This window comes from Pogoniulus pusillus, chromosome 25, assembly GCF_015220805.1.
Source record: "Pogoniulus pusillus isolate bPogPus1 chromosome 25, bPogPus1.pri, whole genome shotgun sequence".
Classification (NCBI taxonomy): Eukaryota; Metazoa; Chordata; class Aves; order Piciformes; family Lybiidae; genus Pogoniulus; species Pogoniulus pusillus.
This window is the reverse complement of record NC_087288.1, coordinates 17,581,475-17,605,361: the sequence shown is the minus strand read 5'-3', so window position 1 is coordinate 17,605,361 and position 23,887 is coordinate 17,581,475. Positions and strand designations below refer to the sequence as shown.

Here is a 23,887-nt window from a genome sequence, read left to right as displayed (position 1 = left end):
TGGGCTGGAGGGCAGAAGGGCTCTGCAGTGGGACCTTGACCATCTGGACAGATGGGCAGAGTCCAAGGGGATGGTGTTCAATAGCTCCAAGTGCAGGGTGCTGCACTTTGGCCACAACAACCCCATGCAGAGATACAGGCTGGGGTCGGAGTGGCTGGAGAGCAGCCAGACAGAGAGGGATCTGGGGGTGCTGATTGATACCCACCTGAACATGAGCCAGCAGTGTGCCCAGGTGGCCAAGAGAGCCAGTGGCATCCTGGCCTGCATCAGGAATGGTGTGGCCAGCAGGAGCAGGGAGGTCATTCTGCCCCTGTACTCTGCACTGCTTAGACCACACCTTGAGTGCTGTGTTCAGTTCTGGGCCCCCCAGTTTAGGAGGGACATTGAGATGCTTGAGCGTGTCCAGAGAAGGGCAACGAGGCTGGGGAGAGGCCTTGAGCACAGCCCTACGAGGAGAGGCTGAGGGAGCTGGGATTGGTTAGCCTGGAGAAGAGGAGGCTCAGGGGAGACCTTATTGCTGTCTACAACTACCTGAGGGGAGGCTGTAGCCAGGAGGAGGTTGCTCTCTTCTCTCAGGTGGCCAGCACCAGAACAAGAGGACACAGCCTCAGGCTGCACCAGGGGAGATTTAGGCTGGAGGTGAGGAGAAAGTTCTTCCCTGAGAGAGTCATTGGACACTGGAATGGGCTGCCAGGGGAGGTGGTGGAGTCGCCGTCCCTGGAGCTGTTCAAGGCAGGACTGGACGTGGCACTTGGTGCCATGGTTTAGCCTTGAGCTCTGTGGTAAAGGGTTGGACTTGATGATCTGTGAGGTCTCTTCCAACCTTGGTGATACTGTGATGCTGTGATACTGTGATCCATGTTGCTTGCAGGCTCAGTGTGATTTCAAGAGCAATTTAGCCACTGCTGTAGTGTATGCAATCCAAACAAGCTTCCCAAATAACCTGACTTGGCAGCCTTGCTGTTTCCTCCCAGGACTGGGTATGCTGAGTTGTATGTAAGAAGTTAAACTGCATCCTACTGGCTACATCTGTACTTGTGGGTTAAAGAAGGGCAGCACTTGGGACAATTTGATCATCTAAATATTGTTAGAAGGAGCCATGGTATAGTTTTTGTGCAGGTCAGTTAGCATTCTTCCAAGGAATGGTCAGGCATGACTGGGGAGTTGGCACACTCCAGGAGCAGACAGCTTGCATGCAGCAAGTGTGCTTTGCAAGTTCACAGGATTTTTGTTAACACAGTCAGTTTAAATCAAAAAGAACCCTGGCACTGTACAAGTGAGCTAGCTCCAGCTCAGTTTGGACCTTGCCAGACATGAAATGACTCCATTCAGCCCTTGCTTCTGCACTGTGCTCTCAAACAGGGTATGATAACACAGAGGCAATATTGAGTCATCAGAGTTTGGTATGGGAACAATTTATTGGCTCTCAACAACCAGACCAAATCTGGCAGGGGCAAAAATGAGCTAGTGCTAACAAGACCAGCTGTAACCAAGCTGGTGTACAGATGGGCCTCTCTGCACTGGTCTCTGGTAGCAACATACCTTAGGAGCTAATTCATAACCCAAGTGGTCTGTTGTTAGTCTTGATCTTACAGGCTTGCCTACCACCCAGGGCACCAGTGGCCGTGTTGAAATAGCTTAGTGATGTTGAACAAACCAGCCCTGGCTCATGAGATTCAGTCCTGAGATACATATCCAGCTGCAGCTCAGGACACTTGATGCCTTTGACCTGTCAATCAAACAGAGTGATCTAAAATAGGCAGAGATTGTTGAGTATTTATGGAGAAGTGTATTTGCATATATATATGTAAAGATATACAGCCCCCCCCCCACACACACACATATGTATATATATGACAATACTATGGGGGGAAAAAAAAAACAGAACAACAAAAACTTTAAATTATTAAACCCCCTAAACCCTGACCACCTCTCAATACAAACCTCATACAAGACAAAACCATTTTAGACATTTGTTTCAGCCTAAAACTGACAGCAGAAATAAAGCTGCAAAACAGGATCACAGATCACAATTAGCTGCTCCAGTATGGGGCAATTGCATGGGGATTAATGCAATACTTATGTTACAATCCTCTTTTCATATATGTGGCTTTTATCTTTTGTAGGTTTGGTGTTTGGTTGGGTTGATTGTTTCCTTTTTGTCTGTTTTGTTGCCTGAATGTGTCCAGAGAAGGGCAGCAAAGCTGGTGAGGGGCCTGGAACACAAACCCTATGAGAAGAGGCTGAGAGAGCTGGGGGTGTGCAGCCTGCACAGTCTCAGGGCAGAGCTCATTGCTGTCTACAGCTCCCTGAAGGGAGGCTGTAGCCATGTGGAGTTGGTCTCTTCTGCCAGACAGCCAGCAACAGAACAAGGGGACAACACCTAAAGAACTTCCACAGGATCTTATATCCCTGTTTGGTTAGTGCCAGGCTGGATGGGTGGGCAGAGGCCAATGGGATGAGATTGAACAAGGCCAAGGGCAGGGTTCTGCACTTTGGCCACAACAACCCCAAGCAGCACTACAGGCTGGGGACAGAGTGGCTGAGAGCAGCCAGGAAGAAATAGACCTGGGGGTACTGGTAGAGAGTAGGCTGAAGATGAGGCAGCAGTGTGCCCAGGTGGCCAAGAGAGCCAATGGCATCCTGGCCTGCATCAGGCACAGTGTGGCCAGTAGGATGAGGGAGGTTCTTCTGCTCCTGTACTCAGCACTGCTCAGGCCACACCTTGAGTGTTGTGTCCAGTTCTGGGCTCCTCAATTCAAGAGAGATGTTGAGGTGCTGGAAGGTGTCCAGAGAAGGGCAACAAAGCTGGTGAGGGGCCTGGAACACAAACCCTATGAGGAGAGGCTGAGGGAGCTGGGGGTGTGCAGCCTGCAGAAGAGGAGGCTCAGGACAGAGCTCATTGCTGTCTACAACTACCTGAAGGGAGGCTGCAGCCAGGTGGGGTTGGTCTCTTCTGCCAGGCAACCAGCAACAGAACAAGGGGACACAGTCTCAAGTTGTACCTGGGGGAGGTCTAGGCTGGATGTTAGGAGGAAGTTGTTGGCAGAGAGAGTGATTGGCATTGGAATGGGCTGCCCAGGGAGGTGGTGGAGTCACTGTCCCTGGAGGTGTTGAGGCAAAGCCTGGCTGAGGCACTTAGTGCCATGGTCTGGTTGCCTGGATAGGGCTGGGTGCTAGGTTGGCCTGGATGATCTTGGAGGTCTCTTCCAAGTTGGTTGATTCTACGTTTCTGTGACCAGTCACACATCTTATCTGAACTCCAGGTGGTGCTCATTGTCACAATAGGTTGGATAGATGTTCATTCTGTGTAAGATGATCTTGGCCTCTGCTTCATCAGTCCAGAATGGTCATTAACAAAAGAAACTTTGCTCCCTGGAAGACAGCAGGGACTGTAGTTTACAATATATCTGCTAAACCAAGCAGCATTATCCCTGGAGAGGTGAACAGTTGTGTTGCTTGGCCCAGCTTGTTGCATTTTTGTCTTGTTTAGTTTGGGGTTTGAAAGTCATTGATGGCAACACAGGAGATACACCACAGATAATGCAGACATTCTGCCATAGTACTCTGCTGGTTCTTGCTGGTTCTCTCTTTCACGTAGTCTATTTACTTCTTGGGTCCAAAATTGTCCTTTCTTTGCCTTTTTCTTTCCCTCTTTTTTCTTTTTTTTGTTTAATCATGCATCACTTGGGTCCCTCCTCTTTGTGCTTCCAGCCTTTGTTGTTTGCAGTCTTTAACGATGACCTTTCAGTTAAGAGCTCACCAAAGTGTAGATCATGCTGGACGTAAAAGAAAGACACACTATGAAAGTATCCTTTTGAAGCACACAGAGCACTTTGATTTTTATAACCCTTTATTGCCTGTTCCCCAGGTCTGACTGTAATGGCCTGTCCTTCCCTTTGCCCTCTTTCATTCTCTCTAAAGCATCTTAATTGTGGTGTCTTCAGGACAGGCACCAAAAAGCACTTAAGAAACAACAAATTCATCATCGACATCATACTTCACCACAAGCTGTGTTTGAGCTTATCAAAGTGCAGTCTGATATCTGATTTTGAACAGTGAAGAAACAAAACCATTTTGCTTTGTTGGGCTTGATCTTTCTAACCCCAAGCAGCAATTCTCAGCAGGGCAGGCAAGGATTCCTGCAAAACTGCATTATTTTGTTTCCTTTGGGGGGGTAGGGAATAATTCCATGCAGTAGAAGAAACACAAAATGCAGATACTAGATGGAGTAAACCCATACCTATTAAAAACAGCTCTGAAAAATGAAGAAACTGGAGTGTATGAGCACAGCTCCATTTTACTGCAGTTCTAATTCTGACAACACCCAGGAGAGCACAGCAAAACTGAATGCAATTAATACTGTTTTGTTTAGCATCAGGCAGCAGATTTCGGATTCTGGCCACAGTTTAGGATGAAAGAAGCAAGGTTCAGAGGTAGCTGCACAGCAGTAGAGTCCCAGCTGAAATGCTAGACCACACTACAAAGCTGACTCTGACAGAGCCTTAGTCAAAACCAAAAGGTGGGATTAAAAATGCTTCTCTCTCCAACCGTGCCTTGCCATGCTTCTCTCTGCATCCAACTCCTCGTAGTACCACCAGAACCTGTCTAGCATAACTGCCAGTCTTTCCTGAGAAAAGGGCTGGAGGGCAAAGGTTCTCAGCCTAAACCCACAAAGCTACTGGATGCTAAGCTCTTGTTCAGGTTCTCATGCCCCATCCAGCTTAGTGTGTGATAGGCACCTGCCAGCTTCTCTGAGTCTGGCCCCTCTGACCTTTTCTCTCGCATGTGTGTAGCCACAGGGACACACACACACATGTGAGGTGGTGGAGGCACCGTCCCTGGGGGTCTTCAAGAAAAGCCTGGCTGAGGCACTTAGTGCCATGGTCTGGTTGATTGGATAGGGCTGGGTGCTAGGTTGGACTGGATGATCTTGGAGGTCTCTTCCAACCTGGTTGATTCTATGATTCTATGTGGACAGAAAACTTTATCCTCATAGTATTTAAAAGCACTATTGAGAAACAATAACCCACAGTAATGAGCCCTCAAGATGCTGGTAAAACCAGAACAGATCATGGAACAGTAATCAAAGAAGAAATAGTATTCTCCTCTTCCACCAGCATACAGACCTGTCTTAGAGAGGGCTAAGTGCAAGGTTGGCCTGAAGAGGTGCTCTAAGCAAAAACATTATGGGTGAAAGAGAAAGGCATCACCAAACAACATCTCCATTCAAAGCATGTTAACCTTTGATGGCAAGCAGTGTTATGGGGTGCTTACAGGGTTCCTGCCAAGGCCTTACCACAAATATGCTCCTCACATATTCTTGTACTGGGGATCTGTGGCTGTGCTCTAAAGACATCAGCCAGTGGAAAAGGCAGAGGGGACAGCACAGAACTAGTGTGTATCTCTTCAAGGATGTATTTACATTAGAGGTTTGGACCATGCACAGCCTTACCCTGCCAGGACAGCATGCCTGTAGGAATGACTACAAGCATGGGGCACCCCATCTTCCTGCCTGCCTCATCTACTTACTATTTTGAGCATCCCTGCACCAGCAGATGCTTTGGTTTTTGTATGATTCTATTGTATTAGAAGAACATTATCATTTTTATTTGATGTAAGGTAATTATCACAACATTTTCTATTTCACCCATCATAGGAGACCGAGCAGAGGAGCAGTAATCTTTTCTCTTGGGTTGGCCCTGAGATCTGGCTGAGGCCTTGGATAAAGGCTTAATACACTATATTGAGGTGTCAGTAGATACAAGCACATGCTGCTCTAAGTGGGAATCAAGATCAGAAGCAAGTTGTTTAAGAAAATGGGCCAAGTGGTTGCAGTTATTTCTACACACAATTCCAGGTGCCAAATGAAAAGCAGCTACTGTTTCCTTAGTGAAATGACCAGACTTACCAGTACAGGTAGTAGAAGAAGGAAAGGAGATAAAAAGCTAGTTTACACCAGGCTTCTTTTTGACAGTAACTCAAGGTATCTGCATTCATGACTGCAGGTGGATCATAGGCTAGCTCTGAACTATCTGCTGGGCAACGAAAATACCTGGAAGAGCAGGAGAAGACATCTGGAATGATTCTGGAATAGCATGTATTAAATATCTACAGACATACACCCTCCTGATCACCAGCTCAGAAGGCAATCCTCTTCCACAATATAGGCTCACAGGATGTCAGGGGTTGGAAGGGACCCAAAGAGATCATCCAGTCCAACCCCCCTGCCAGAGCAGGACAATCCTATCTAACACAGATCACACAGGAACACATCCAGACAGGCCTTGAATGTCTCCAGAGAAGGAGACTCCACAGCCTCCCTGGCAGGATGTTTTCAAGTCTACGATGCTAACCAAAGCAGACCATTCTGACAGTTCCAAGCCACAAATGAATGTGGACTTCCTGTGTTCTATGGCTTCTTCAGCTTGAAACAGCCTCCCTTCCTACCCAGTTATTTCTGCATTAACCAGGAATAACTTGCAGATTGAGAGTGACAATATACACTGGCTTGTGATCACAGCATGCAGGAAGGAGTACTGAGCTTCAACTGCACCTACACAACTGACTCCAGACATGATGAAAGGTGACAGTCTCAGCAAACTAAGAGCTCAGCTCCTCCAACTTTGAAAGGCAAAAAAAGTCAATATGGAGTAATGCTAATTGACTAATGCTTTCTATCTGATCTACAGCAACAAGCTGATCTAGTAGGTGTCCCTGCTCCCTCTCCCTGGCAGGGGGGGTTGGAAGAGAATCATAGAATCAACCAGGTTGGAAGAGACCTCCAAGATCATCCAGTACAACCTAGCACCCAGCCCTAGCCAGTCAACCAGGCCATGGCACTAAGTGCCTCAGCCAGGCTTTGCTTCAACACCTCCAGGGATGGTGACTCCACCACCTCCCTGGGCAGCCCATTCCAATGCCAATCACTCTCTCTGCCAACAACTTCCTCCTAACATCCAGCCTAGACTTTCCTCAGCACAACTTGAGACTGTGTCCCCTTGTTCTGTTGCTGGTTGCCTGGGAGAAGAGACCAAGCCCACCTGGCTACAGCCTCCCTTCAGGTAGTTGTAGACAGCAATGAGCTCTGCCCTGAGCCTCCTAAGAATTCTGTGATGCAGCAGTGCTCAAAAATTCATCACACAAATAATTTTGATTGGGAAATGTTTTTCTCTTCAAAGAGAAATTGTTCTCAGCAATGAGAAAATCCCAGCAAAAGAACTTTTGTTTTGGAAAAGGAGCTTTTTGTCTCAGTTGCTTTCCAGTGTGAGGAAGGGTAAGCCAAAGTTAATGAACTGCTTTAAGGTCAGCATGAAGCAGATTGCTGTCTACAGCTACCTGAAGGGAAGTTGTAGCCAGGTGGGGATTGGTCTCTTCTGCCAGGCAAGCAGCAATAGAACAAGGGGACACAGTCTCAAGTTGTGCAATCAGGGCAGGTCTAGGCTGGATGTTAGGAGGAAGTTATTGGCAGAGAGAGTGATTGGCATTGGAATGGGCTGCCCAGGGAGGTGGTGGAGGCACCGTCCCTGGAGGTGTTGAAGCAAAGCCTGGCTGAGGCACTTAGTGCCATGGTCTGGTTGCCTGGCTAGGGCTGGGTGCTAGGTTGGCCTGGATGACCTTGGAGGTCTCTTCCAACCTGGTTGATTCTGTGATTCTATTCTATGACTCTATTCACTGTCCATGGCTAGGATTGCTTATAGATGGACTTATAAACAGACAGACAGAAGGAGATAAAGTCCCAAACAAGTGACCGGTAGCAAACTTTGAAAGTTCATCTTCTCATTGTAACTTTGTCTTTCTCCCTTCCAGTACCAGCCACATCCACTTACAAACTCTAAAATACTACAATTTATCTTTTTTTTAAGAGAAACTTTGCTTCATTATCTTCCTCCCAATGAAGATACTAGGCAGTATCCTCCTGTGGTTTTGCGTGGAACTTTGCACGACGAATCCAAATCTGTCTGCAATAAAACCAGCAGGAGCTATGGAGTCATTGCAGCACAGCATATGGAGAAGCAAGGAAACAATGATAATCAAAAGTTCTCTCCAAAGGCTGATATCATTATGTACATTCTGGCCATTTTAACCTTGGACATAAGATTTTTTTTTCAAGTTGTTAATAAAATGCTTGAAAAAAACAGTATTGTTGTTAAGCCTTAGGCTGAAGCTGAGCCAGCAGTGTGCCCAGGTGGCCAAGAGAGCCAATGGCATCCTGGCCTGCATCAGGAACAGTGTGGCCAGTGGGACAAGGGAGGTTATTCTGCCTCTGTACTCAGCACTGGTCAGGCCACACCTTGAGTGCTGTGTCCAGTTCTGGGCCTCTCAATTCAAGAGAGATGTTGAGGTGCTGGAAGGTGTCCAGAGAAGGGCAACAAAGCTGGTGAGGGGCCTGGAGCACAAAGCCTATGAGGAGAGGCTGAGGGAGCTGGGGGTGTGCAGCCTGCAGAAGAGGAGGCTCAGGGCAGAGCTCATTGCTGTCTACAATTACCTGAAGGGAGGCTGTAGCCAGGTGGGGTTGGACTCTTCTCCCAGGCAAGCAGCAACAGAACAAGGGGACACAGTCTCAAGTTGTGCAATCAGGGGAGGTCTAGGCTGGATGTTAGGAGGAAGTTGTTGTCAGAGAGAGTGATTGGCATTGGAATGGGCTGCCCAGGGAGGTGGTGGAGGCACCATCCCTAGAGGTGTTGAAGCAAAGCCTGGGTGAGGCACTTAGTGCCATGGTCTGGTTGACTGGCTAGGGCTGGGTGCTAGGTTGGCCTGGATGATCTTGGAGGTCTCTTCCAACCTGGTTGATTCTATGATTCTATGAACCAGCACCCTAAAACAGTGTTGGTTTTACTGCACTCAACTATTAGGTAGGCACTCACAGCTTCACTTCCTTTAGCTTTCTGAGAGCTGTACTAGTTCCTTCTTTCGGGGTCCTCACTGAGATAATGAGCTTGCCTTCTTAACAGAATTACTCTTCAAGCTGCCTCACAACAGAAGGTATCTGCTACCATATGCATCCTTGTAACACAAAGAGACTCCTGACAGACCAAAACCATCACTTGTGCTTTTTTACACTGTGGAAACGCAGAACTGCTGAAGACTTCAGGCTGACAACCACAAAAGCTGCTACCTCTTGGCCAGCACGTGTGCTGAGGGGTAAACAAGGCTAACAAGAGGTTGGCATATAAAAGGTGAGCTTACCTCCAGAAGTGATAGAACAGCAAAGGAATATTTAACCCCAGCGTGAGCCACTCTTGTGCACACAAAAACATTATGCAGAAAAGACTATGGATAGAGTACTCTGGCAACACCAGCTGAAAAGAAAGGAGCAGAGATAACAGCTGTCAGTAAAACATCTCTCTGATTTTAGCCACTTAAGTAGTTTGTTTGGGGTTTATTTGGTTTTCCTTTTTTCCCACAAAACAAATGATCTGTGCAGTTCTCCTGTGTGTTCCTCTCCCTAGATCACAGTATCACAGTATCATCATCAGGGTTGGAAGAGACCTCACAGATCATCAAGTCCAACCCTTTACCACAGAGCTCAAGGCCAGACCATGGCACCAAGTGCCACGTCCAGTCCTGCCTTGAACAGCTCCAGGGACGGCGACTCCACCACCTCCCCGGGCAGCCCATTCCAGTGTCCAATGACTCTCTCAGGGAAGAACTTTCTCCTCACCTCCAGCCTAATTCTCCCCTGGCATAGCTTGAGGCTGTGTCCTCTTGTTCTGGTGCTGGCCACCTGAGAGAAGAGAGCAACCTCCTCCTGGCCACAACCTCCCCTCAGGTAGTTGCAGACAGCAATGAGGTCTCCCCTGAGCCTCCTCTTCTCCAGGCTAACCAATCCCAGCTCCCTCAGCCTCTCCTCGTAGGGCTGTGCTCAAGGCCTCTCCCCAGCCTCGTCGCCCTTCTCTGGACATGCTCAAGCATCTCAATGTCCCTCCTAAACTGGGGGGGCCCAGAACTGGACACAGGACTCAAGGTGTGGTCTAAGCAGTGCAGAGTACAGGGGCAGAATGACCTCCCTGCTCCTGCTGGCCACACCATTCCTGATGCAGGCCAGGATGCCACTGGCTCTCTTGGCCACCTGGGCACACTGCTGGCTCATGTTCAGGTGGGTATCAATCAGCACCCCCAGATCCCTCTCTGTCTGGCTGCTCTCCAGCCACTCCCACCCCAGCCTGTATCTCTGCATGGGGTTGCTGTGGCCAAAGTGCAGCACCCTGCACTTGGAGCTATTGAACCCCATCCCATTGGACTCTGCCCATCTGTCCAGGCAGTCAAGGTCCCAGTTGACAGCTTGTGTACTAAGCACAGGATGAAGTGCCAGGTTTACCAAGGTTCTAACCACAGCTGGATTCCAGGAGCTTGTTGAGAGGCATGGGACAAATCTCTTACTGTTTTAGCTGGTGCTCCAGACTCCTGCCTACAAAATGTTTACCAAAGTTCTAACCACAGCTGCATCCCAGGAGCTTGTTGAGAGGCACAGGACAAATCCCTTACTGCTTTAGCTGGTGCTCCAGATTCCTGCCTACAAAATGTAGGTTGTATTTCTGCCTTCCTCACAGAAGGACTGTGAAACAATGCCTGTAAAAGAGTTCTTAGAGAACTAGATTTCATTACCCATGCATTCCAGAACTGAAGTAATAAAGCTATTGCTGAAGCTTTGCTTCTATATTGGAGGAAATGTCCTTGGAAAAATAAAAGGCTGCTTCTACCATCTTGCTCTGTTATATACAATCATAGAATCATAGAATCAACCAGGTTGGAAGAGACCTCCAAGCTCATCCAGTCCAACCTAGTACCCAGCCCTAGCCAGTCAACCAGACCATGGCACTAAGTGCCTCAGCCAGGCTTTTCTTGAAGACCTCCAGGGACAGTGACTCCACCACCTCCCTGGGCAGCCCATTCCAATGGGAAATACACCCTAAAGAGAACAAATCCATTACTAAGTCAGCATTGCAAGCCAAACCTCACTAAGACAGGAAACTCACTTCCTTAATAAGTCCATGAGTTCCTACATTACTTGTTCCAGACCCAAGGATATTCATTCTATTAAAAGAGAAAGTGAGTGGGCAGCTGGCAGAAACAGGACTGTGTGTGATGTTGATTCACAGTAGTTATCTCTAAGGGTATTTTGCCTTCTTTCACTGCTTTCCCATTGCTTAGCTGTCTTTCTACTCAGGGGTGTATTAACAGAGGTGTGGCTACTAGGTCGAGAGAGGTTCTCCTCCCCCTCTACTCTGCCCTGGTGAGGCTGCATCTGGAGTACTATGTCCAGTTCTGGGCTCCCCAGTTCAAGAGGGTGAAGGAACTGCTTGAGAGTCCAGTGCAGAGCCATAAAGATTATTAAGGGTATGGAACATCTTTCTTAGAAGGGGAGACTGAGAGAGATGAGGCTCTGCTGCTTGGAGAAGAGGAGACTGAGAGGTGACCTCATTTGTGTTCATAAACATATGCAGGGTGAAAGCCAGGAGGCTGGAGCCAGGCTCTGCTGGGTGATGCCTGATGACAGGATAAGGGGCAATGGGTGGAAGTTGAGGCATAGGAAGTTTCATGTAAACATGAGGAGGAATTTTGTCACTGACAGTGACAGAACACTGGAACAGGCTATCCAGGGAGATTGCAGAGTCTCCCTTTCTGGAGACATTCAAAACCTGCCTGGATGCACTCCTATGTGATCTGGCATAGGTGATCCTGCTGTGGCAGGGGGGTTGGACTAGATGATTTTTCAAGGTCCCTTCCAGACCCTGGCATTCTATGTGATTCTGCTCTTACTTCCTCACAATGCATTTTCCCCTCAGAAATCCCTATTTATTTTCTTCAAATGATAGAAGAGATGATTTTCCAGCAGTGCCTGTCTCTGCAAGCGAGGCAATCCCATACGGAACTCATCTGCATCCCTCGCTGCACCTTGGAGCTACACCAACCAAATGTAAGTCACAAAAAGCATTTGAGGGGTTTAATGTTAATTCATTTTTGCCTGGCAAATAACTGAAGTGAGCTCTGTTTTTTAAAGCAATGTGAAACCTGCTTTAGAACTACTGCCAGTGCCTGCCTACTTCCATACAGCTGTGCTGCAATGAATTTCACTTTCTTGTTTCTAGGAGTCTTTCCACCTCACATGGAATGTATTTTTCCACTTTCATTGAACTTTACTGCTTGAAGTAGTTCACAGGATCACAGGAGGTTAGGGGTTGGAAGGGACCTAAAGAGATCAGCCACAACAACCCCATGCAGAGATACAGGCTGGGGTCGGAGTGGCTGGAGAGCAGCCAGACAGAGAGGGATCTGGGGGTGCTGATTGATACCCACCTGAACATGAGCCAGCAGTGTGCCCAGGTGGCCAAGAGAGCCAGTGGCATCCTGGCCTGCATCAGGAATGGTGTGGCCAGCAGGAGCAGGGAGGTCATTCTGCCCCTGTACTCTGCACTGCTTAGACCACACCTTGAGTGCTGTGTTCAGTTCTGGGCCCCCCAGTTTAGGAGGGACATTGAGATGCTTGAGCGTGTCCAGAGAAGGGCAACGAGGCTGGGGAGAGGCCTTGAGCACAGCCCTAGGAGGAGAGGCTGAGGGAGCTGGGATTGGTTAGCCTGGAGAAGAGGAGGCTCAGGGGAGACCTTATTGCTGTCTACAACTACCTGAGGGGAGGTTGTGGCCAGGAGGAGGTTGCTCTCTTCTCCCAGGTGGCCAGCACCAGAACAAGAGGACACAGCCTCAAGCTGCGCCAGGGGAGATTTAGGCTGGAGGTGAGGAGAAAGTTCTTCCCTGAGAGAGTCATTGGACACTGGAATGGGCTGCCCGGGGAGGTGGTGGAGTCGCCGTCCCTGGAGCTGTTCAAGGCAGGATTGGACGTGGCACTTGGTGCCATGGTCTGGCCTTGAGCTCTGTGGTAAAGGGTTGGACTTGATGATCTATGAGGTCTCTTCCAACCTTGGTGATACTGTGGTACTGTGATACTGCCATGGGCTGAATGCCACAGGCATCAGAAGAGACAGGGTGATGCTTAATGTAAGCCAATCCAACCTGTTTATTGCATTCCAAACCTGTGTTTCTATACCTTTCATCAGAAGGCTACAAACTGTATTAAACTGCAATTGGTTACATGTACTTGCATTAGAAATTACATACTGGTTGGCACAGACATGCATCATATTCTCTCAACAACACCTACACTGTGTCTAAGAATCTAAGTCAGCAGAGATAGGTGAGAACCACAGGCTCCAGCCTTGCATTTGTTTCTATTTGTTACACCATTCTCTAAGGTCATCCCAACCTTTTGTTTCATCTTATCTCAGTGCTTCTGAGCTCCTGCACTCTCACCTGCCCATGCCTTATGTTCCATGTATAATATTCAGACTATTCTATAGAATCACTACATTGAATATCACCATTCCCAACAGAGATCCAGTCCAACCCCCCTGCCAGAGCAGGACAACACTAACACAGATCACAGAGGAACACATCCAGACAGGCCTTGAAAGTCTCCACAGAAGGAGATAACAAGTTTGGATATTTCAGTGTCTGCACCTTCAACTTATTCTCAAAAGCTTATCTTAGGTGGATGACGAACCCCAATGCAATTACAATACATTGCCATCCAGATGGTAGTTATTTATCACTGCTGGATTATTTTATTCTTTCAGTTTTAGAAATGTCATCTACAACATTACTATAACCTTTCCCCACAGAGTGATTCATCCTCATCACAAAGTGCAGACAAGAAAGCTCTTCACGATGCAAGTCTACCCACCAACCACCACCAAGCTTGAAACCACATTACATTCACTAGCACATATTTGAGTCTCAATTTCAACACAATCCACAAGCATAGCAAGAACACAACCCTGGTGCCTGATCAGTGGGCTGGCTGGTAACAGCAAGGAATGAAATCCATGGTGAAAATGTATGCAGAGCTTAAAACCCAAAAGATCTGCTGCAAAGCTAGAAAGGAAGCAGTGGACTCTTAGAAGTGGACTCACTTTCCAGTCACAGTTCATGCTGTAAATTAAATCTACCTATGCTTTTGATAGAACAACAAATGTCTCTTTTATCACAGTATCACAGTATCATCAGGGTTGGAAGAGACCTCACAGATCATCAAGTCCAACCCTTTACCACAGAGCTCAAGGCCAGACCATGGCACCAAGTGCCACGTCCAATCCTGCCTTGAACAGCTCCAGGGACGGCGACTCCACCACCTCCCCGGGCAGCCCATTCCAGTGTCCAATGACTCTCTCAGGGAAGAACTTTCTCCTCACCTCCAGCCTAAATTTCCCCTGGTGCAGCCTGAGGCTGTGTCCTCTTGTTCTGGTGCTGGCCACCTGAGAGAAGAGAGCAACCTCCTCCTGGCCACAACCTCCCCTCAGGTAGTTGTAGACAGCAATAAGGTCTGCCCTGAGCCTCCTCTTCTCCAGGCTAACCAATCCCAGCTCCCTCAGCCTCTCCTCGTAGGGCTGTGCTCAAGGCCTCTCCCCAGCCTCGTCGCCCTTCTCTGGACACGCTCAAGCATCTCAATGTCCCTCCTAAACTGGGGGGCCCAGAACTGAACACAGCACTCAAGGTGTGGTCTAAGCAGTGCAGAGTACAGGGGCAGAATGCCCTCCCTGCTCCTGCTAGCCACACCATTCCTGATGCAGGCCAGGATGCCACTGGCTCTCTTGGCCACCTGGGCACACTGCTGGCTCATGTTCAGGTGGGTATCAATCAGCACCCCCAGATCCCTTTCTGTCTGGCTGCTCTGCAGCCACTCCGACCCCAGCCTGTATCTCTGCATGGGGTTGCTGTGGCCAAAGTGCAGCACCCTGCACTTGGAGCTATTGAACACCATCCCCTTGGACTCTGCCCATCTGTCCAGGCGGTCAAGGTCCCACTGCAGAGCCCTTCTGCCCTCCAACCCAGCCACATCTGCCCCCAGCTTGGTGTCATCTGCAAACTTGCTGATGACTGACTCCATGCCCTCATCCAGATCATCTATGAAGATGTTAAAGAGGATGGGGCCCAGCACTGATCCTTGAGGAACACCACTAGTGACTGGGCCCCATGTCTCATCACCTTTTTTCTTGGGAGTGCCATTTGTCTGTGGACATAAAGAAAGGATCGGTGCTGATCACAGGTCCTGAAGGGAATTTGTGCAAAGAATAAGAAGGAAGCCCAGCCTGTGGAGCAAACAAAGCCAATTGCCATTGACATTCAGGCAATTTACCTAAGAGACCAAATCTAAAGGGAGGTGAGAGAGCTGAAAGCATAAGGTGTAATGTGCAAAGGCAAAGGCTTATGAGGAAAAGCAAACTGAAGGAATAAAAAAGAACACTGCCTCAGCTCTTGGCTGGGAGAATCACCCTGCAGCTTGACACAAGGTCACCTGAAAACAATGGAAACTTCCAAACGACTTTACCCAGCACAGGATTCTGCTCCCGGAGAGAAGAGAAGCTGGCTGAGAAACAAGCAGCAGCCAACCCTTGTTCCTGCTGTTAGCTGCAGTACTAACGTCTGTGATACAAGAATCTGTGCCATAGGAAGTTAACTAAGGGGTTTAACTCATTCCTGGAAGAGCATAGGAAGCTGTCAGATGGTAAACATGCTTGGATATAAACAGTACATTGCTATTTTGAACCAGGAACAACTTGATTCAGATGACTTCTGCTTTCTGACACTGATGAAGTCTTAATACAGCTACAGAACATGCAGCTGAAGAAGAAATTGCAGAGCAGAACATTTCTCAAGGGCTACTGCTTGGTCACTTGGAGTTGCAAGCTAATGAACAGCATTAGGAATCTATCACCAGAAATACTGTGGGCTGACATTTGCAGGTGGAAGATCACTGGAAAGCCCAGAAAAGAATTCAGCTTCTAGACCAAAATGCTGCTAATCAGAAGCACATTTTGCTACAATGTGGAGTAAACTACTACACTTTTACAAGTTTTGCTTTGATAGATACAGGTAAGTAAATATCCACATCAGTAAATAGTCAACAGCTTTACTCAATTCCATCATTTGCATCTGAAATGTAAAATCTTAGCTAGAACCATAGAATCAAGCAGGTTGGAAGAGACCTCCAAGATCATCCAGGCCAACCTAGCACCCAGCCCTAGCCAGTCAGCCAGACCATGGCACCAAGTGCCCCATCCACGCTTTGCTTCAATATCTCTAGGGACAGTGCCTGCACCACCTCCCTGGGCAGCCCATTCCAATGCCAATCACTCTCTCTGCCAACAACTTCCTCCTAACATCCAGCCTAGACCTCCCCTGATTGCACAACTTGAGACTGTGTCCCCTTGTTCTGTTGCTGGTTGCCTGGGAGAAGAGCCCAACCCCACCTGGCTACAGCCTCCCTTCAGGCAGCTGCAGACAGCAATGAGCTCTGCCCTGAGCCTCCTCTTCTGCAGGCTGCACACCCCCAGCTCCCTCAGCCTCTCCTCACAGGGCTCTGCTCCAGCCCCTCACCAGCTTTGTTGCCCTTCTCTGGACACCTTCCAGCACCTCAACATCTCTCTTGAATTGAGGGTCCCAGAACTGGACAGAGCACTCATGGTGTGGCCTGAGCAGTGCTGAGTACAGGGGCAGAATAACCTCCCCTGTCCTGCTGGCCACACTCAGTACTACCTCACCATAAGCATCCAATGCATCCTCATACACATGTACCTAACAGGACACACAGATTCTCCCCCTCTAATCCCAAGGAGAACAAGGCATGCTTTGCTGTGCATGGATTGAACTAAAGCATGGGAAAACAAGCACTGAAGCTGAGCACCTGTGTGGTGGTTTAGGGGTTCCAGGTTATCCCTGATTTCCTGAGAAAACTACAGAGACCAGGATCTGTCACAGGGGACAAACTGGTCACCCCTGGATGTTGTGATTTTATTATTCAAATCCCATAATCCTGCAAGCACTTCCAAAGTCAGCAGCAAGGTCAGTTCTTCTCTTTTCTCCCTCCTCCTTTCAGCTCTCCGGAGGGATCCTTATCTGGGTAACTATGTGGGCATACCCTGTGGGCATTCAAGGCCATGGGCTGCAGGGAATCCAGCTTGTGGCCTGATTGGGAGACAGTGGAGGATGGGAGAAAATAAGCATTGATGTTTTGGTGATTTTGGTTTGGTTGGGGGGAAGGTTTTGGGGCAATTCTTATGTATCCTGTACCTGTATTAGGGGAGAAAATGAGCATTGAGGTGTTCAAGAACAGCCTGGCTGAGGCACTTAGTGCCATGGTCTAGTTGACTGGATAGGGCTGGGTGCTAGGTTGGACTGCATCATCTTGGAGTTATCTTCCAACCTGGTTGATGCTATGGTGTTTTGAGATTTTGGTTTGGTTGGGGGGAAGGTTTTTGGGCAATTCTTATGTATCCTGTACCTGTATTAGGGGAGAAAATGAGCATTGAGGTGTTCAAGCAAAGCCTGGCTGAGGCACTTAGTGCCATGGTCTAGTTGACTGGATAGGGCTGGGTGCTAGGTTGGACTGCATCATTTTGGAGTTGTCTTCCAACCTGGTTGATGCTACGGTGTTTTGGAGATTTTGGTTTGGTTGGGGGGAAGGGTTTGGGGCAATTCTTATATATCCTGAACCTGTATTAGGGGAAAAAATTATCATTGACCTTCTGGTGATTTTGGTTTGGTTGGGAGAAGGGCTTGGGGCAATTCTTATGTATCCTGTATCTCTATTAGGGGAGAAAATGAGCACTGACCTTTTGGTGATTTTGGTTTGGTTGGGAGGGAAAGTTTTAGGGCAGTTCTTATGTATCCTGTATCTGTATTAGAGGAGAAAATGAGCATTGACCTTTTGGTGATTTTGGTTTGGTTGGGAGGGAAAGTTTTAGAGCAGTTCTTATGCATCCTGTATCTGTATTAGAGGAGAAAATGAGCATTGGCCTTTTGGTGATTTTGGTTTGGGGGGAAGTGTTTGGAGCAATTCTTATGCATCCTGTGCCTGTATTAGGGGAGAAAATGAGCATTGACCTTTTGGTGATTTTGGTTTGGTTGGGAGGGAAAGTTTTAGAGCAGTTCTTATGCATCCTGTATCTGTATTAGGGGAGAAAATTAGCATTGGCCTTTTGGTGATTTTGGTTTGGTTGGAAGGGAAAGTTTTAGAGCAGTTCTTATGTATCCTGTATCTGTATTAGAGGAGAAAATTAGCATTGGCCTTTTGGTGATTTTGGTTTGGGGGGAAGTGTTTGGAGCAATTCTTATGCATCCTGTGCCTGTATTAGGGGAGAAAATGAGCATTGACCTTTTGGTGATTTTGGTTTGGTTGGGAGGGAAAGTTTTAGGGCAGTTCTTATGTATCCTGTATCTGTATTAGGGGAGAAAATTAGCATTGGCCTTTTGGTGATTTTGGTTTGGTTGGGAGGGAAAGTTTTAGAGCAGTTCTTATGCATCCTGTATCTGTATTAGAGGAGAAAATGAGCATTGGCCTTTTGGTGATTTTGGTTTGGTTGGGAGGGAAAGTTTTAGAGCAGTTCTTATGCATCCTGTATCTGTATTAGAGGAGAAAATGAGCATTGGCCTTCTGGTGATTTTGGTTTGGTTGGGAGGGAAAGTTTTAGAGCAGTTCTTATGCATCCTGTATCTGTATTAGAGGAGAAAATGAGCATTGGCCTTCTGGTGATTTTGGTTTGGTTGGGAGGGAAAGTTTTAGAGCAGTTCTTATGCATCCTGTATCTGTATTAGAGGAGAAAATGAGCATTGGCCTTTTGGTGATTTTGGTTTGGTTGGGAGGGAAAGTTTTAGAGCAGTTCTTATGCATCCTGTATCTGTATTAGGGGAGAAAATTAGCATTGGCCTTTTGGTGATTTTGGTTTGGTTGTGGGAAGGGCTTGGGGCAATTCTTATGTATCCTGTATCTGTATTAGGGTGGACAATGAGCATTGACCTTCTGGTGGTTTTGATTTGGTTGGGGGGCAGGGTTTGGGGCAATTCTTATGTATCCTGTACCTGTATTATGTGTTAAGGATTCATGTATGCAGCACATTTGTAAATACAACCTTTCTGTATTCTTCTCCAATTCAGTCAGAGCATTATTACTCTACTGCCTTTTTTCCTTAGGAAAAAACCTACAACAAGCTGTCAGCAGCTTCTTTGTGTTTATAGGAATACAAAGAGCTCTGCAGACTGCTGTGTTTGTAGGAATACAAAGAGCTCTGCAGATTGCAACTGCAGAAGAGCTACCTGAGGAAGCTGAGTTCTACAGGAGTTTATTCAGTTTCCCAATTCCTGAATACACCTTTTTGTTCTCATACAAAAGAGAAACCCCTCTTTTTCTGCCAGAGCTTTTCCTCCTTACTCTATTTACGGATATTTCCTCTACAAAAAGTAATTTAGGCTTCCCAGAACATTCCATTGTTTTTATGCAGAATGAGTCTTAGCAGCTTTTGTCTGAACAGTGAATGGAACATATAAACCCCTCACAGAAACCAAAATTGGAAAGATACTATAGCAGGAGTATCAATTTCCCTTCACCCCTGCCATTAATTCTTATGCTTAAAAAATCAGCTCAAAGAAGCTAATCAAACTATTTTCCCAGTCACTGTTAAGCCCCTGAGATGTCAAGACCTCATGCTTCTTCTCAGCACCTCTCTTAGGACCAGCACTCCTGAGTGCTACATGATAATAGTAATTCTCACAGACTTGCTGGGTTCCCTCCCCCCGCAAAATGACTCTGAGTCTATGTCAGTTCCCATCTCTGCACACCAACCTGCATGCTATAAGCACAGATTTTACATTAGACTCACAGACTTGCTGGGTTTTCCTGCACCAAAATGACTCTGAGTCTATGTCAGTTCCCATCTCTGCACACCAACCTGCATGCTATAAGCACAGATTTTACACTAGACTCACAGGCTTGCTGGGTTTTCCCCCCTCAAAATGACTCTGAGCCTATGTCAGTTCCCATCTCTGCACACCAACCTGCATGCTATAAGCACAGATTTTACATTAGACTCACAGACTTGCTGGGTTTTCCCCCACCAGAATGACTCTGAGCCTATGTCAGTTCCCATCTCTGCACACCAACCTGCATGCTATAAGCACAGATTTTACATTAGACTCACAGGCTTGTTGGGTTCCCCCCCCACTCCAAAAATTACTCTGAGTCTGTGTCAGTTCCCATCTCTGCACACCAACCTGCATGCTTTAAGCACAGATTTTACACTAGACTCACAGACTTGGTGGTTTTTTCCCCCCCAAAATGACTCTGAGTCCACGTCAGTTCCCATCTCTGTACACCAACCTGCATGCTATAAGCACAGATTTTACATTAGACTCACAGACTTGCTGGGTTTTCCCCCACCAAAATGACTCTGAGTCTGTGTCAGTTCCCATCTCTGCACACCAACCTGCATGCTATAAGCACAGGTTTTACATTAGACTCATAGACTTGCTGGGTTTTCCCCCACCAAAATGACTCTGAGCCTATGTCAGTTCCCATCTCTGCACACCAACCTGCATGCTATAAGCACAGGTTTTACATTAGACTCACAGACTTGCTGGGTTTTCCCCCACCAAAATGACTCTGAGTCCGTGTCAGTTCCCATCTCTGCACACCAACCTGCATGCTATAAGCACAGATTTTACATTAGACTCACAGACTTGCTGGGTTTTCCTGCACCAAAATGACTCTGAGTCTGTGTCAGTTCCCATCTCTGCACACCAACCTGCATGCTATAAGCACAGATTTTACATTAGACTCACAGGGTTTTCCCCCACCAAAATGACTCTGAGTCTATGGCAGTTCCCATCTCTGCACACCAACCTGCATGCTATAAGCACAGATTTTACACTAGACTCACAGACTTGCTGGGTTTTCCTGCACCAAAATGACTCTGAGCCTATGTCAGTTCCCATCTCTGCACACCAACCTGCATGCTGTAAGCATAGATTTTACACTAGACTCACAGACTTGCTGGGTTCCCCCCCCCCCCCTCCAAAAATGACTCTGAGTCCATGTCAATTCCCATCTCTGTACACGAATCTGCATGCTATAAGCACAGATTTTACACTAGACTCACAGGCTTGCTGGGTTTTCCAGCAACAAAATGACTCTGAGTCCATGTCAGTTCCCATCTCTGCACACCAACCTGCATGCTAAAAGCACATATTTTACACTAGACTCACAGGCTTGCTGGGTTCCCTCCCCCCCCAAAATTACTCTGAGTCTGTGTCAGTTCCCATCTCTGCACACCAACCTGCATGCTATAAGCACAGATTTTACACTAGACTCACAGACTTGCTGGGTTCCCCCCCCTCCAAAAATGACTCTGAGCCTATGTCAGTTCCCATCTCTGCACACCAACCTGCATGCTATGAGCACAGATTTTACACTAGACTCACAGACTTGCTGGGTTTTCCTGCACCAAAATGACTCTGAGTCCACGTCAGTTCCCATCTCTGCACACCAACCTGCATGCTATAGGCACAGATTTTACACTAGACACTGAAACTGCCACTCTGTTCCTCCCAAGGATTCTGAGACTCTTCATTATGCTGTTAGAGGCTGAGATTACTTCCTTTTTAATGCCTGACTTCTCCTCCCACCAAAGGCAAGGCAGAGTATCACAGTATCACAGTATCATCAGGGTTGGAAGAGTAGTGGAGGTTGAATCTCTTTCAGGTAACATAAGAGCTCTGGTGATCCACCTTACAAACAGACAAGCCCTTTTCCATCCATCTAACAGCAACAAGAAACAGAGAACACTGCATGCATGGAATCACTCCAAGGCCCCAGATTAAGGCTGCTCTAACTGCATGTTGCTTTATTCCAGTGGTTAATGCTACAGGACCTACTTTTACTAAAGGAGAGCTGCAATTTGTCACCATGGTGCTCACTTTGCTGCTTGTAACTAAAATATCTCTTGCTAAAGCTGACATACAGATTTGCTTTTCATCAGTGGACACAGTCTCAAGTTGTGCAGTCAGGGGAGGTCTAGGCTGGATGTTAGGAGGAAGTTGTTAGCAGAGAGAGTGATTGGCATTGGAATGGGCTGCCCAGGGAGGTGCTGGAGGCACTGTCCCTGGGGGTCTTCAAGCAAAGCCTGGCTGAGGCACTTAGTGCCATGGTCTGGTTGATTGGATAGGGCTGGGTGATAGGTTGGACTGGATGATCTTGGAGGTCTCTTCCAACCTGGTTGATTCTATGAGTCTATGATTCTAAGAACAACTCCTACAGATGACATGTAGCAGACTATCCAACATCTGGGCATTCCCTGGCTATGGCATTTCAGATACAACCAGCCAGGACATCTCACAGTTGGGTTATTTCAAGAGCTAGCACCATCTTTGCCTGCTCCTCACCCAAAACTGAAAAGAATGACAGTTAGTACCACAGCTGTTAGCTAGGCTCTAGAAAACCAGCCCCTCGTTTTACAGGCAGCTCTCCAACTGCAGAAATCTCAGTGATCATTAAAACGAAGTTCAGCCATCTGCACAGCACAGGAATGGCCCTCAGGCCTTCTCCTGGGGGTCTGCCTGAGATTGACAGCTTCACAAATGCTGAAAACTAAGTGTTCACGAAAGGGCTGTTTCTGTATCTGTCATGTAACAGCTGCCAGTCTGAGGGAGCAGATTTGGTACAATGCAGACATGGTAGAGACAGTCCCTGCCCTGCTATTCTAACAGCTTTATTGGAAACATCAGCATCTTAATGCAAGATAGGACATCTTGGTCCCAGCAGTAACAGTATGCATCTATGTAACAGGTACAGTGTAAAAATCATTGTGCTCTATTTTTAGCCATTATATTGCTTTTATAGGGTCTGCTCCTGACTTCAATCCACAAGGGGCATCCTGCTCAACATAACAGTGACATTCGATACAACTCCAGTTCCTTTAGTTCTATTAAAATGCAAATATTTACTTTTCTGCATAGCAAATCAGAGGTCCATTAGCAAGGCAAATTTTGTCAGTGTCTTCAACGTGCCTTTGAGGAATAAGATGCATAAATTCCACTACCCCAAGCAGCTGTGAAGCACACTGCTTTCAGGAGCACAAGTTACTCAGGCACATTTCCCCCTGCATTTTCAACCCTTATTCTGCTCTTATCTCTGATGTTTTGATATGGCAAGGGCATATATTTACATACCCTTGCTGTAAAGTAAGAGGTCATCTATTACAGGGTGATACCTGCTGTAAAGTAAGAGGTCATCTATTACAGGGTGATACCTGCTGTAAAGTAAGAGGTCATCTATTACAGGGTGATACCTTGTTTGCCACTTGGATTATTGAATAAACATCTAAAACACAAGATTCACAGCAAAACACAGTGAGATAACCTGAAGTACTTTTATGCATAAATATTTTCATGAGTAATAATTTAATGAGTTTCAAAAGAGATTTAAATGTCCATCAGGCACCATGCTAGCAAATCTTACTTCCACTCTGGAGTAAAAGGGGAGGTAAGGATCAACTGGATAGGGCTGGGTGCTAGGTTGGACTGGATGATCTTGGAGGTCTCTTCCAACCTGGTTGATTCTATGATTCTATGATTCTAACTCTCCTGGGGTACCCCAAATTCCTTTCTTCTCCTTCCTGCTCCCCAGGTTTGAACAGGAGAAGAAGGCACAAAAACTGCCTTCCCCTCCCTGCCCTGTGGGCTTGAAGGGGGAACAGCAAAAGGAGCCTTTCCACACATGGGCCAACCCATATGGAAGCCCATGCTGGAATCAGGCTGGTGGTTGGCTGGGTGTTTGCACCCAGTATAAATGGTAAATGGACACTTTGTCTAGAAAAGCATAAATAGAGCAAGGGAGAATGGGAAAAAGTTCCCACCTTGAGAGTTCCCTGACTTGAGAGAGCTCCTGATAGAGTGCCTGACAGGAGAGGTTCCTTCCCTGACTGGACCATCCCCGCTTTTGGGCGGCTCCTACTTTTTTATACGGCTCCTGGTTTTACCCTGTCCCCATTTTTGGATGGCTCCT

The 23,887-nt window shown here is 47.2% G+C and overlaps 1 protein-coding gene across 2 annotated transcripts in view; it reads right to left on the bottom strand.

The window, feature by feature from the left end:
• Positions 1–3,155: 3,155 nt before the first annotated feature.
• CNIH3 (cornichon family AMPA receptor auxiliary protein 3) overlaps positions 3,156–23,887 on the bottom strand; it is a 79,563-nt gene continuing 58,831 nt past the window's right edge. For both annotated transcript variants that reach the window (XM_064164588.1, XM_064164589.1), the window contains 3 exons: positions 9,190–9,302; positions 5,912–6,055; positions 3,156–3,779 (listed from right to left, as the gene is read on the bottom strand). In XM_064164588.1, the coding sequence (XP_064020658.1) occupies positions 3,752–3,779; positions 5,912–6,055; positions 9,190–9,302 (285 nt within the window). In that variant the 3' untranslated portion in view covers positions 3,156–3,751. The remainder of the gene's footprint in view (positions 3,780–5,911; positions 6,056–9,189; positions 9,303–23,887) is intronic.